The sequence below is a fragment of the Mus pahari genome, chromosome 7 (assembly GCF_900095145.1).
Source record: "Mus pahari chromosome 7, PAHARI_EIJ_v1.1, whole genome shotgun sequence".
Lineage (NCBI taxonomy): Eukaryota > Metazoa > Chordata > Mammalia > Rodentia > Muridae > Mus > Mus pahari.
The window spans coordinates 29,823,870-29,838,728 of record NC_034596.1 but is presented as its reverse complement, the minus strand read 5'-3'; the positions used below and the strand labels follow the sequence as shown (position 1 = coordinate 29,838,728).

Sequence of the window (14,859 nt, the reverse complement as noted above, 5' to 3'; positions counted from 1 at the left end):
TTTCATAGCTAGATTCAGCAAGTAATAAAGGATGCTCGGTTAAACTGAATTGATGATAAGCCCTAGGTTTTAGTGTCAGTCAGTCCTAAATAGCATTCAATTAAAACAAAAAACAAAAAAACATACTAACCATAAAACCATAAATACTGGATGGGACACACTTGTGCCAGTTAAAATGTTACATGGGTACTAAAAAAGAACATGTTATTCATCTGTCACTCAACTTTTAACTGAGTATCATCTTGTATTTTATACAGTGAAACTAACTATGGCAACTGAGTTGTAGTTATTCTTTGAGAATTCTTCCAAGTGCTGGAGAGATGGCTCAGTGGTTAAAAGCACTGGCTACTCTTCCAGAGGACCTGGGTTTGATTTCCAGGCTACACAGTGGCTCACAATTCTCTGTAATTCCATTTCCAAGGGATCTGATGCCCTCTGCTGGCCTACTAGAGAATGAGGCATGAACATGGTGCAAATACATGCAGGTAAAATACCCACAGACATACAATTAAACATCCCTCCTGCTGACTTCATACAAGCAAAAGAAACATCTATTTTATTCCAGAAACTATATTTAGGGGGAGTTTGATTACAGCAGTTTAATCTGTACTGTAATTTATATACCGAGCATCAAAAACAGCAGGTAGTCAGTCCAATTTTTGGAGTTCTGGTGACATAGTCAAAATGTGTTTCTTATCAGTGAACACTGATTACTGGTCATTTGGAGCAGTTGGTTTGGAAGACCACAAAGGAAGATCTAGGTGGATGTAGGACTGAATATCAAGATATGGGGTAACACAGTGCTGGGTAGGATGGGACCCTCCATAAGCCATAAGTACTATTTCCCACCTAAGCATTTATTTCAAAACAAGCTTACTTACTCTGTATCCTTGGACTATAAGGATCTTCAATTTTGAAGGCAGGATCTAAAGCACGAAATATTACCTAAAAATAGATAAGAGGGTTGGTATTTTTGCAATGATCAAAAAGCCAGATTCACAAGTAGAGAACTCAATCAGAGGCATACAAACCTCTCCTTCCGTTGAGGGCTCAATGTCAGAATATCGAGAGTCACAGATGATGTCATCCACTTTCTTCATGGGCCCAGTTGAAATGCCTGGGAACGAGCTCTCACAGTCGTAGGCGAAGTATCTGTACACGCCCCAAGTCTTCCCAAAGTCAGAAGACCGCTCGATCAGCATGGCGGCTGGGCGGAACGTCTAGAAGCAGGGGGAAAAGTCTCATGCCATGTTTCTGATTGCTAATCTGTCCTTTTCAAAAACATCACTCCTGTGTTGACAAAAACGTCAAGCTAACTCTGTGTGGTTGGTATTTCTGTGGAGACTGTTTTTGAAAGGAAGTACTTGTACCAATCACCTGGTAGATCAGCAAACTGTTTCTTTTTGAAGCTGATTATAAACAGGCCCTTGTAGCAAACACACTTGGGTTATATTAACCGCTATGCCCAGGAGAAAACTAATTTTGAATGCTTGCTTTCTCACTTCTTCATTTAATCATTCCATAGATGCATCAGCCAGTGGCTTATATAACATCCATATGCTACACACAGTCTAAGGAACACACACACACATATATATATGTAAAAATCATAGTCACAGTGCAATATGTCAAGCACCACAGTACCGCCACAGGAAATGTGAGAAAACACGCAGTATTGCTCATAACAGCCCAAGAGTGGCAACAGTCAAAGCGCCCATTAGCTGGTAAAGAACAAAATGTGAGCCTAGCTTAACTGCCTCTGGGCTCCACCCAGCAGCCAATGGAATAAGCGCAGACACCCACAGCCAAACGTTAGATGGAGCTCGGGAGTCTTGTGGAAGAGTTGGGGGAAGGATTGAGGGACCCGAAGAGGATAGGAACTCCACAGGAAGACCAACAGAGTTGACAAACCTGAACCGTTGTGGGATCCCATAGACTGAATCACCCACCAAAGAGCAAGCATGGGCTGGACCTAGATTTCCTCCCCCCACATAGGTAGCAGATGTGCAGCTTGGTCTTCATGTGGATCCCCCTACAACTGGAATAGGGGCTCTCCCTGAACTTGTTGCCTGCTGGTGGAGCCCATTCCCCAACTGGGCTGCCCTTGTCTGACCTCAGTGGGAGAGGATGGGAGGGTGATACTGGGGATGGGAGGTGGCGGGGGGGGGGGAGTTCTGCCTTCTCAAAGGAGAGGGGAAGGGAAGAAAGAGGGAGGAGCTGTGGGAGGACTGGAAGGAGGGGTTGTATAATGAGATATAAAGTGAATAAGTAAATAAATTAATAAAAACGAAATGCGATAAATACAACAGACTATTATTTAGCTGCAGAAGGAAGGGATGCCATAACATGCAAGGACCCTGAAGGCACTGTGCTAAGTGAAATAAGCCACAGAAATTTTCAAATATTATGATTTCATATATATGAAAAACCTAGGATTTTAGATGGGAACAGAAAGGGGTCATGGGGAAGAGGGGTGAGACAGCAGGGGTGACTGTTTAGTGACTAGTTCAAGTTCCTATCTAGGGTGACGGCAGAGTTCTGGAAACTGACAGCAGTGATAGATTTGCGAAACCCTGAGTATATCTAACATCACTGAGTGGTACCCATAAGAATGGGGAATATTGATATGCATACTGTACCACATCTTTAAAGGAAAAACAAAAACCCAGAGACTACTTCAGAGAGATGACATCAAACTGGATCTCAAGGGCTGGAGATTCAGCTCAGGGTGGCCCCAGGTTCAGTGCCCAGTGCAGTATTATTTGACATTATTATTATTATTATTACTATTATTATTTGACATTACTGTTTGACATGCTAACGGGCTTTCTTAGCCTTTTTGGCACATAAGTGAGAACACTAAAAGATTTGTGGGACCTAACAAAATGAAGAGCTTATACAGAGAAAATAACTCTGACAGCACTGTCATTAAACATGGAAGATGACAAGAAACAGAGGAACCAAAGAAAAGATGAAGAAGGTCTCACACTCCAACAGCTGTAACATGGACGGAGAGACATGAAGTCTACTGTCCTGTTGGTGACAGCACACTGTACTGAGTTACATATAGTTGATCTATTAGATCTTAGAGGAAAGGCAGATAGGCCCCCAAAGCACAGGTGGCTGGGTTGAAAATGGCACGAGCGAGCCTCTCATGCTCGTTTTGGGGCAGCCATACATGGGGATGGCATTCAGCTTTGCAGTGTAGATTTGGAAGTCACTGAGATCACTTAATACTTGAATTCCCTCCAACAAAGCCAATGGCAAGAGAAAGGCCAGCACTCTAGGAAAATGCCCAACAGGATGCACAGGGGAGAACTGGAACTGGCAACAGTCACCGCCTTTTCCTTCAGCTCTGACTGTGTGCTCACGCATGCGTACCTTCCCCGTCCCCAGCCAGTGGCCTAGCAGGAAAGTGAACAGACAGAAGGTGAGGGGAATAGGAACCAGACCCAAGGCTTCAGGAGGCCGTGAAGGACACAGCCAAGAGTAAATAAGAAAGAACGCAGATGGAACTCTAGAAATGGGCCACGGGCAGAGGCTTCCCAGCCACGAACATGCTGTGCGCACTTTAGGAAGAGGAAGCCAGACTGCCGTGGAAAAGAGTCAAAGGAAAGTTCAGCCAGCTTAGAAAACAGAGCTTAAGTAAATATGAATTCCTGAACTGAGTAAGCTCATCACTTGGCAGATGGGCTGATGCTGGGAACTAACAAAAACCCGCTAACCTGCCTGCTAGCGTCCTTGATAACCCTGCCTGACAGGGGCAAGGCAGAATATGACAATGAACTAAGGATTTTAGAACGGGAACGGAGAGGCACCTTTGACCATCCGCAGCTGGTATGGCAGGTGTGCAAGCATGGCCAATCCCATGAGGCCAAGCTCCCAGTTAGGAAGGTTTAAGCGGCTTGGGAGGGCACACCTCCGTCTGATATCTCTGTATCCTTAGTCAGCAGAGAAGAAACACACAGAAGCTCGTCCGTCCTGGCGGGGCTGCCTCGTCTCTCACTTTCTGGAAACTTCTAAATCCCAAGGGCCACTGCCCAGTCATCCAATTTCCTGTGGAGTCAAGAAGCTGCTGGAAACCGGAACCACACACTTCACCTAAAGGACGGAAGCCTCTCCCCCACTCCCACCTCCTGGCTTAGTCACCGTCCCTCTTAGGCCCCTTCTCGGGCTGCACCGGGACCACTGAATGCATAATAAACAGAAGAGACTGGAAACATCTGTCCATAACAAAAACATACCGGCACATGCACACAAATAAGCTTTTCTAACTTAAGAAAACCTGATCCACCTAGTAAGCTGCCACCTCCAGAGCCAGCTTGGTTGAGGATAAACATGAGTCCTTCATCTTTGTCTCCCGCTTTCCTTTACAGTACTACTAAGGAGACCCACATCTTCTTAAGGACTTTGACTTCCAGGCTATTTTGGACACAACCCTTTCCTTCCCCTGACCTGCCTCCGCGCTTTCTCCACTTCAAGGTCAGCCTTTGATTCTAAAGCACCCAAGTGACCATTCTCAGGAAGTAGGGGCCTCCTCCTCTCTGCAATGGTTCTCAGAGCAGCAAGGGCAAAGGGTAGTGGGGTATAGAAGCATGTGGATACACAGTAAAGTGTTCCAAGGACGGATGAGCTTCTAACATTTGGAAATTTAAAATGCTCTATCATCTATAGCTCGAAAAAACAAACAAATAAAAACAAAACACGTTGTGGCTATGTATCCCAGTCTAGCCTGGAACTTGCTATATATAGATCAGGCTGGCCTTGAACCCGCCGAGACCCAACTGCTGGAGTTTCGGCTTTGTGCCATCATGTCGGGTTTCCTTGCGAAATTATTTTGGTGACCCATAAGTCAGTGGCTCCCTACTGCCTATAAAGTTTCCACTCCTCAGCAAAGAGTTGAGGTCCTGCTGACTGGGACGTGCTTCTCCACACTTACTTTCCACACCTCCCTGACCTTGAAACAAATGAATGCTTATCCAAAGAGTGCAGCAAAGGTTCACTGTTCTCAGACCAATGGCAGTTTTCCGTTAGATCTCCCCTCTGAAATCTTTCTCACCCCTCCTGGCCCAGGGAAAGGGCACGACTGATCTCCGCTCCTGAAGTTTTTTCCCTATGCCAGGCTGCTGTGTAATATTTTCCTCCCAAGATTTAAACATCCCATCCTGAAGGAATTCCTTGAGCAGGAAGGGAAACAACTCAAAACCGCTCCAGGAAGTCCCTGAAACTGACCAGACTCTCTAGGTCCCAAATAGAAGCTGAGAGGAGGAAGCCAAGAGGCAAAGAAAACTCTCAGACAAAACCAGCTATCAGACAGGAGGAAGCCAAGTGGCAAAGAAAACTCTCAGACAAAACCAGCTATCAGACAAGCAACAATTAGGTGCTGAGCTGCCTGAAAGAGGTTTAGATCAACTGAGGCACACAGAAAGGACACTCTCTAACCTGCTGAGTGGCCTGCAGGCTATGCAGAGGGTTCCAGGTTTCCCAGCTTTTGTGAGCTGTCATCAATGCTGAAGTGGGCCTTAGAGTTGCAACTATCTGAGTCATTTCTTCTGCTCCTGTAAGTAACCCCTCACCCACATTCCTATAAATAACTGTTACTTTTCCAACAATTCCTATAACTCCAACAAAACTCACTGGTTCATCAATACACTGGACTCTGGTAGCATCAGCACCGGTACTTTGGTCTGTCAGGGCTTTCCTATCTGGGGTATGAGAAGATAGACTTGTTTTGTTTCTCCAGGAAAAGTCTTCTCACAATACGAGCTAACATTAACCCCACCTTTTAAAGCAGAGTGAAGGAACAGACTAGCCAGCCCAGAGCATGGCAAACACGGTTCTGGTATGGGTTCTGCTGTCTCACAGAAGCTGGACCTGAAAGGATCTACCTTCTCCCTCAAGCTGAGGTCCATATCCTGTACCCACAGTCCATACCTCAGCACCGTCTCAGCCTAACCTTCAGCACCCAGGCGTAGAACAGCATCTCATCTCTGGCCCACTCTTCCCTTGAACCACAGAATACGCGCTCAAAGGATTTTGAACATAAATGAACTCAAAGCCATCGATGTCTGTGTAGCAGATGCTCTCTCCAAAGTAAGATGGTGCCATGAACATCAATAAAGAGGACTGTAAATATTTTAAAGGTCACGAAACATGAAGATGACAGTTTGGATTTAACCATTAAGGTTGAGTGTGGCCAATGAAAGGAGACCATTGGCAGCAAGGAGTCCCTGATAAGCTAGTAATAGCCCTTATCCAACCACTGTCGGTATTAGGTGGCTCCATCACCCTGCCTGCCCCAGCAGTCACAGTGGGCCACTGGGGGCCAGCAAAGGGTTGAGGTACACAGGCCTGGGAACCTCAGAGCTCGATGCCCCTCCTAGTTGCATTCTGACTTCCACGCCTGCCCTTACTTCTCTTCTTACTTCTCATACTTGGGTACCAGACAGAAGCGCGTGGTTCCTTGCCAGCAAGGTAAATGGATTCCCCAGCCCCCTTTCCTAACCTGAGAGGATGCCAGCAAGCCCCTGACTCCAACTGAGAACTATGCAAAGGTGATTTTCATATGGGAGCAAGAAGTAAATTATGAGTTTTGTGTGTGCCAACGTGTACTTTGGGCCATGTGAAGTCTGTCATTTCCAGGCAGCTGCTTCAGAAACAAAGGCACTTTGTACAGAGACATTCCCTAGTCCTAGAATCATTCTACGTCTTGAAAAGAAAAATGGAGAGAGAGAGAGAAAAAAAAAAACAACTGCATTTAAGAAGGCATGCATTTTTCTTTATGAACTGTAAAACTCTTCCCACAATTTTGGCAAAACCTTGGAACCTAAGATTTGAAACATTACTTTGTTTTCAGTTACCAAATTCAGCTGTAGAATATAACCATGAAGGATGAGAGAGGTACTCTGCAAATGTTTCATTGTGGTTTGGAAGGGAGTCAAGCACTGCTTTCCTCGATGGGAGAAAGAAAGGGATCTCTAATTAAAAGTTTATAGATAAATTAGGATGAAGAATCTACTTACTGATAAGAAGCTAGCACCTGTGAAGGGCAGTTATTCACGACCCTGTTTTGAAAGTACCGCAATTATCCCAACTTAAGACAACAATAACATTTAAGCTCTCATTTAGGCCAACTCATCAGAAAGACTGTCTCTGGATGTGGCAGTCACAGAGCTCTCAAGCCTGCACCCGAGAGAGCAGGGACTCCTTACCTTGAAAGTCATGATGAGATGAGTGAAGTGGAATTCTGCTTCCAGGTCCAGTTGGATAGTCACGTTCTCCACACCTGGATTTTTACAGCGGTAAAGGAAATGGTGAGACCAACGGGGAATGCCTCTGAACAGCCAACTCTCTTCCTAAATGGTCCTTAAGCTCCTCATACCAGTTTCCCCTTTCGTCTTAAAACTGGATTTGGTGTTATTAGTGTGGGGGGGAGGGGGTCCTTTGCATTTCTTTAGTTCTCCATAAATCACTCTGGAGTTCTGCTTACTGGATCTGTTCACTGCCACAGACATCAGGCAGAAGGCCTCTCAATGCTACTTGCTCGGGAAGCCACACCCACTGCCCCCAACCCTCCAAGCCAAAGGCACCCCCCCCACACACACACACACTCATATACACACACTGGGAGTGCCCAGTAGGGGGTCGTCTGCAGAGACACAGAAGAAATACAAATAATTACGTTCCCCCCCCCAGCAAAGAAAGCAGGTGAGTATCACACCTGGCGACAAGTGCTAAGTCAGGGAAACGCATCCTTGGTGCAAGCGATCTTCCGCTATACACTTCTGCCTCTGAGGCAAAGAACCCCTCAGATAAATCAGCCTGTCCCTGAACAAACACAAACTTCTTCCCTTCCAGGGGAAAAGCCTGCGCAAACAAAGCTGTATGGTGCATGGTGCCCTGAGGGTCAGAGACCCACCTGAACACACTAAAAAAGCCACTGGGATTCCAGGGATAAGAAGCACCTCCCTAAACCCCCAGAGACCTCATAGATGCCTCCCTGGGTTAAGAGGACTGTTCTACAGTCCCTGTAAGAAGATGCCCCCAGGGTCCATCTTCCCAAGCAAAGATGTCTGGAAGACAGGAATGTGTCAGAATGAATCATGTTACAGCTGGTATATTCTCAGGAAGTCAGTAGGACCTTTTGAAATAAACTTGCCTGCTGGAAAATGGCCAAGCCGACTGAGGGGGGGAAAAGTGGTCACTGGAACGGATATGAGTTAGTTGGAATGCTAAAGAAAAACACAGCAATCATAGCAATGAGCCTTATCTAACTCGCTAAAAAGAACCGTCGGACAAAACCACTCTGGGCAGTTCCTTTTGAGTGAAGTATTAGCTGAGCAACTATACGTTTCTCCTCTTCTAGGCTTTTGAAAACCTGTGATGTTTGTTCAGAACTAAGAGAGAAATAATGAAATAAGGTAAAGCACAAAGCAAGACTTAGCAACATTCCTGTAACAAAGGGACTGCGTCCTGTATCCCCAAAGCGCATTCCTTTTAGATTCACAGCCTGATAGAAGTAGAGTGGTTCAGGGTTTTCCTCTTAATATGGGAAGAAAAAAAAAAAAAAATCAACAGAGAAGCGACCAAGATTATTTTATTGGTGTATATCCAAGAGTTAGTTAAAAGTCACTGGGGATTCCAGGCCAGTCCCTGAACCTGAGGCCTTTGGTTCAACCTCACCCTCTAACCGCCCAGCTCCCGCCCAACACGCTGAAAGGAGATAATGTCAGAATCACAGAGAGTCTTGCATTGTGAGCTATCAGACAACAGAGACGACAAGGTATAGTAACAATGGGTGACTTTCTGGATGCCAAACCCCATCTGTCTAATCTCATCTTCTCTCTGTGACAGAGCTCAGGCCCCACTGTTTGCAAAATCTCTCTGGCATCTGGGTCCTTTTGTTCCCCTCAAAGCTACTGAAACGAATGAACTCCTGACATCATTAAGAAAACCTTTAACCACGTCGAAAACTATTTTAACATTTCTCCGCTAGAATGGGGGCCATCCTCCCAATGTCCCGGAAGCAATGCAATGTATTTCTACTTCATTGCAGGGGTCACTCCACAGCGTGGGAGGTCGGGAAGAGCATTTAGACTCTGCTCGTGAAAAGGCTGAAGATGTTTCTGCGGACCCCTGTGACTCAGGTGGACAGTCTTCTTTCACAAGGAACCACACCAGTGCACTCTCTTGTAGAAACTACCAATTCTGAAAAGTTAGCTACATGCTTTCAGAGGGCCCATCTCTCTCTCTCAGGCTAAGTTTGTATCCAACAGGAGTCTCAAGACTGACCAATAAACTAGACTAGATTCCGCGTCCTTGTAAAAACCTGCAATCCGTAGCCAGTTACTGAAAGCCATAAAGGAATTCCTTATAACAGGGAGGGATAAATGACAAATGCCAGCCAAAGATACAGGACACCTAATGAGCAGATCTAGCCGTTTCCAGGTTGTTTATGGAAGCTTACGTACAAGAATTCCTACAATTTTGAAAACTAAAAGGATGTAATGAAGTCCAGCATTCATGGCAGTGTATACCTGTAATCTCAGGTTGGGAATCCAATTTTAAGACTGAGGTAGGAGGGTTTCAAGTTTGAAGCCAACCTGTGTTTTATATAAAGCAACAAGTTGTTAAAAAAAAAAAACAAAACAACTAAGGACCAAGTTGTATAGTTAAGTGACCGGTACACTAGCTGTACCTTTATTCCCTAGATTTCACATAGCCTTGGTTTTCTAGCAACATTAACATATCTGATTGTTTGATTTGCTTAGGCTACACTCACTTCACTGCTAAACAAGGAGGCAAGCTGTACAGCCTTGTCACAGTTCTTATTTTATGGGACTATCAAGTTGTTTCATGAATCTTCTGTGGCTGGAAGGTAGGGGAGGGGCTATGCATTTTTATTTATTTTTTTGTTATCCACCCCCTTCCTTGAGGGCTGGTAACACCAATAAAAAAAGGTGCTATGTTCTGTGAAAGGCCTGAGGTGTGTAGCCTTCCTGTGCTCTGCTCTCTCTCTCTCTCTCCTGACTCCCTTGAGCACAAACACACTCCCCCCGAAGCCCCCTCAGGGTGAGAGGCCTACGCAAACTCCTTTGGTCTATCATCAAAGGCTGCTTCCTGACAGGGCACAGACTTTAGGACGGAGGGTCAAATTTAACTGAGCAAGCTTGAGTGTCCCAGACAGTAATTCTGTCAGGGGCTCTCATCAGAGAACCAAGAAGCGAATCGCAGTCACAAATACCCATGTGAACTTCTTCCCAGCTCCCAGACACACTTCATGGGACTTGGTCCCACACTCATCACGTACCATTTTCGGACTGCCACCAAATCTTAAGGCGGTTTGGAGCAAATGTCGTGACCACATTCTCAATGAGATGGCTGTCGGGATTGAGGGTCTCATGATAAGGATCTTGGGAGTCACATATGAAGCATTTCTTGTCCTCCTAAAAACACAACAGTAGCATAAGGCCATGAAACAATGTCACTAAAAAAAAAAAAAAAAGATCATTAAATCCACAGGAAACAGACGACCACCTTCAAGAAAGATGAACGTGGAAAAATTATATAACATAAGGCCTCTTTCTCACTTTTAAACTTACTGAACTGTCCAAAATGCCCCAGAAAACTATTTCCTCCTTTCTTGCAACTTAAGATCATGAGTGAAATAGGGCATTGTTTCCATAAGCTACTAATTTAATCAAAATTAAACGTCTCGGCTTACATCTTGATCTCCGTATGCAGCTGACTCAGAAGTCACACGCAAGAGAGGTAACGCAGAGTTTTTGCTGACATAGTGCAAAGTGAGAAGGAAACGAAAACAACAACAACAACAAAACCCAAAACTGTGGGCCTGATTTTCTTAAGCCTACGTGAGGCAGGAGCCATAGGTGAACAAACGCATCCTGAGGAGCCAGGTTCTTAGCTTCTGCTTTGTCCAAGGATGGGGGATGGGGAGCAGGCTGACCTGCAAACTGCTCAGAGTATCTGGGGTGGGAAGTCCTGTGCTGGGATCACCATAAACGGAGGGCACTTCTGAGGGTCCCACATGAGCACAGGCTAGAATGAGGACAGACTTTGGTTTCCATAGAAGTAAACTCATTTCTTCTTTTCTTTCTTTCTTTCTTTCTTTCTTTCTTTCTTTCTTTCTTTCTTTCTTTTTCTTTTCCTTCCTTCCTTTCTTTCTTTTTCTAAATGAGAGCCACAGCCACTCCAGGGTTAGATCTCTCCTCTTCACAGCATGTCACAGTGAACCATAAACAACATTTAAGGGCTTCAGTTCTCATATGGAGCTTGGCTCTGTGCCTACATTTTCTGGAATACAGATTATTTTTACATCTAAAAATGATGGTAAGCATGAAATAGCTACAGACCAATGCACATCTTATAAACAGAATTTGGTCGGAGGTAATACAATGCCAATACAGACTGTACTTTAACATTTGCATCTATTTAATTTAACTTCTCACCAAAAGATTCCAAGATGGGGGATGGGGGCAGGACCCCTGGGGCAGTCAGGGCTGGGGTACAAAGGGATCAGGAACTACAGTACCTTGTTTTCATCCTATACTTCTCAGTGTTTCACAGAGAGGGAAGATCCTGAGATCTCCGACAAGCATTCTACAGTGTCACAGCTAATCATACAAACCAGGGAGTCTGGCTCTACTTGCTTTTCAGTGAAGTTTTCACTGTGGACAAAGCTGATTTCAGGATCTGGTGACTCACGGACAGAGAGAGCACCCTGACCTCTGAAGAAAATGTTAGCAAGACATTTTAGGAGAAATTAAAATGCTAACATTAGACAAGGTAACATGAATTGCCTTCATTAACTTGTAGTCAAGGAAACTTGTTCTGAAGAACAATTACCAGAACTACAAAAAAAAAAAAAGTTTAATTATAGCCTCTCTTCTAATCAGGAGGAAGCAGTCTAGACAGCTCTGTATAAACCTGGAAGCAAATGAGTGGAATCCACTTTGCCACTTGTGACGCCATTACACGACATGTGCAAAGCCCAGGTCACCCACAGACTCACACCTGACACCCTGAGAGGCCCCATTCCATTTTCAGCCTCTTTTTATTTTTCCCAGAGAGTCGGGTAGGGGGTGGTGGAGGGGTGGTGATGGAGATAGGACTGGATGACTTTTTTCTCACATTAGCTCTTATCTAAACATGATCAATGAAACCCAAAACCTGAGACCACTTTTAGAAGCATATGCCGCTCGGAAATTTCATTTCGGTCTTCCACTACGATGATGCCATGACAACCAGGGCATTTTTCAGTAAGGAAGTATGTCTGATCCTGAATCAACTCGAAAAGACTTCAGTGCTTGGAGCATCCTTATACTCAAGCAAAAGAAGGAAAACCCAACATGCAAGAGGACTGAACCATCTTCAGTACACAATTTCAAAAGGATTTGAACAAACAGTATAAACAACAACAAAACAAAACACGGGGGGGGGGGTCCTTACAGAGCACAGGACGAGGCTAAGCTCATCTGCAGCCCTGGGCTTCCCCTACTGATGGGGGTGGGAGGTAGCAGGAAATGTTTGGCGGATGCGACTGTGCAAATGGAGATTGGGACGACAGGGTGAGCTACTGGTTTAATCCCAGGGCTCCTCTGCGGGTTGTACTTCCTATCTAGATTGACAGCAGGATGTGGAGACTCCAGGGCAAGCCCCTTTGATCAGCTGGGAGGAGGATGCAGCCCACAATGCATTCACTAGACTCGCCTCACCTGCAGGTGGCTGACAATACAGTAGGGCTCTGGTTTGTGCAATCCGCACGTCGAGGTCACTGAGAGCTTTTGCGCTCGGCCGATGAGAAGGTCGCCAGTGGCAGGGTAGCAGCTGCCTTCTGCACAGCCATAGCTGAACTCCGGTTCCTGAGCGCACACTCGGGTGCCCCATAGGGCTACAGAAGAGCAAAGCAACAAGGTTAGGAAGAAGGAAGAAGAAAGCAAGGGAAAAGAACAGCAGGAGGGGCAGACAGAGAGGATTCGAGAGGAAGGAGACTACATAGAAAAACCATGGTGGAGAGGCGCAGAAGGGGCCTGGAAAGCTGGGACAAGGGAAGGAGAGAAGGATGAAATTAAACAAACAAACAAACAAAAGACTCACACTCGGCATTAGGTTTGACTAGCAGCTGAGCGCAGCACCGAGGAAATCCAACTGACTCTTTTGTCTACTCTGATCTGCCCCAGCCTAGCAGAGCCCCTCTAGGAAAGGTGGACAGAGTGACCGAGTCACTTCGAAGTGCCTGAACCAGGGCGCAGGGAGGTTGACCCAGCCACGCGCTGCACACCCGCTCATGAAAACCCGCGTGCACATGGCAGTGCGCGCATCTTCGGTGTGAGTGTGGTTAATCTGTGGGCGTGTGGGGGGGGGCACAAAAATATGTCCGCGTGCACGCGCCGGGGTCACCGGCGATCGCGCCGGGTGAGGCACGGCGTTTGCCACAGAAACTGATTCCCTGAGCTAGAGATGGCTGGTGTGTCTCTGTAGCTCTATAGTGGCTTCAACGCTTCGCCATTCCAGCAAAGCACCCAGCCCAACTGTTCATGGTGCCATCCCGAGACAAACAAGGATGGTTAATTAAAGCCACATGGCTCCAATCTGTACCCAAGTCGAAGCCTGCTCTGGGCCCCGACACTTTTGTGCGTAATTGGTTTTTCCAGGACCCTCCTCAGTCTGCCCAGCCACACCAGGGAGCCTGCCTTTCGCAGTGGGGAAACGGCGTTTAACTGGTAAAAGGTGCAAAGCCCTGGAGCGATCACCTCGGAAACCTGCAGGAGCGCGAGCTCTGTGCGCAGAACCCAGGGGATGCGGGTCCGCGGAGCTCCGCGTGCGCGGTCCCTGGCCACCACCGAAGCGAGAGCCGTGGCGATCGATCCCACGGCGTCATTTCCAACCACTCTCTCTCCCCCCGACCCCCCAAGACTGCCTTCAAAGCGGGGGCAAACCGGTTTGGGGGTTTTCTTCCCTAACGCCGGAGCACACCCCTCCCCCCAACCCTTATTGAGTTACCTAGGACACCAAAGGCGAACACCTGGAGCAGCCCCATGTCCAGTCCTTGCAACCGAGGGGACGCGGCACGGGAAGGAGGACGCGGCAGGCAAGCTGCCTGTCTTTTCTTCGGGTCTTCCTTTCTGGAGAGGTAGCGGGGAGAAAAGGCAAACGTTGGAAGAGAGGAGAGGGGCCCTTCCATTTCCTGCCGCTCCCACGGAAGCCGGGGCTGGGCCCAGGAAGGGGGTCAAGTCGCTTAGCTACTTTGTTCTCCTCACCCGGCTGGGCGAGCGCTCAACCCACTCCTGGCAGCCCACCGGCCCAAAGAAGGGAATTAGAAAGTTTCGCCTAGGGAGGAACCTAGGGAGGCGTCTCTGCTCATGCGCACATGGAGAGCGGGGGCGGAGGGGGCGGAGGACAGCAAGTTGGCTAGGGGTGGGGGTTGAGGTCCAGGTCCCACCTCCCCAAGCGCCTCTTTTGTTTTAAGGCAGCGTCTGCTGAAGCTGTAGGGCTTTGGTACTTGAGTTCCCAGCGTGGGCTGGCGGGTCCGTTTCTGGGCGCGCTTCCCAAGTGGAGCAAGTTGGGGAGGGATGCGTCGGGGCTGGTCCCGGAGGTAGGTGTGTAGATCGGCCGGCAAAGGGGGCCGGTAGGACCTACCGCGGCCTCATACATTTACGTTTATAAGAAGTGAGTCACGTAGTGTGCCCAAGGCTAGGAACACTGGCAACTAGCGCTGGAGGGAGGTGAGCTAGGTTAAACCCTTAGAAAGAGGGTCACCCTGTCTGGCTCTTAGGAACTTCAGCTCCTTACACCACGTCTCAGACTCAAAGAGCTAGAGCTATGCGTGGGTGGGTGCTA

At 47.1% G+C, this 14,859-nt stretch overlaps 1 protein-coding gene across 3 annotated transcripts in view; it reads right to left on the bottom strand.

Moving 5' to 3' along the window:
• Window positions 1-14,478, bottom strand: part of Lamb1 (laminin subunit beta 1) — a 63,559-nt gene extending 49,081 nt beyond the window's left edge. The window contains exons 1-7 of one of the 3 annotated variants that reach the window (XM_029540802.1): window positions 14,462-14,478; window positions 14,023-14,144; window positions 12,735-12,910; window positions 10,310-10,445; window positions 7,212-7,285; window positions 1,032-1,220; window positions 882-945 (exon numbers count right to left, since the gene is read on the bottom strand). In XM_029540802.1, coding sequence (XP_029396662.1) covers window positions 882-945; window positions 1,032-1,220; window positions 7,212-7,285; window positions 10,310-10,445; window positions 12,735-12,910; window positions 14,023-14,059 — 676 coding nt within the window. In that variant the 5' untranslated portion in view covers window positions 14,060-14,144; window positions 14,462-14,478. Of the gene's footprint in view, window positions 1-881; window positions 946-1,031; window positions 1,221-7,211; window positions 7,286-10,309; window positions 10,446-12,734; window positions 12,911-14,022; window positions 14,367-14,461 lie in introns of those variants that run through there. The other 2 variants (XM_021202711.2, XM_021202710.2) reach the window with 2 other exon arrangements.
• Between the last annotated feature and the right edge of the window lie 381 nt (window positions 14,479-14,859).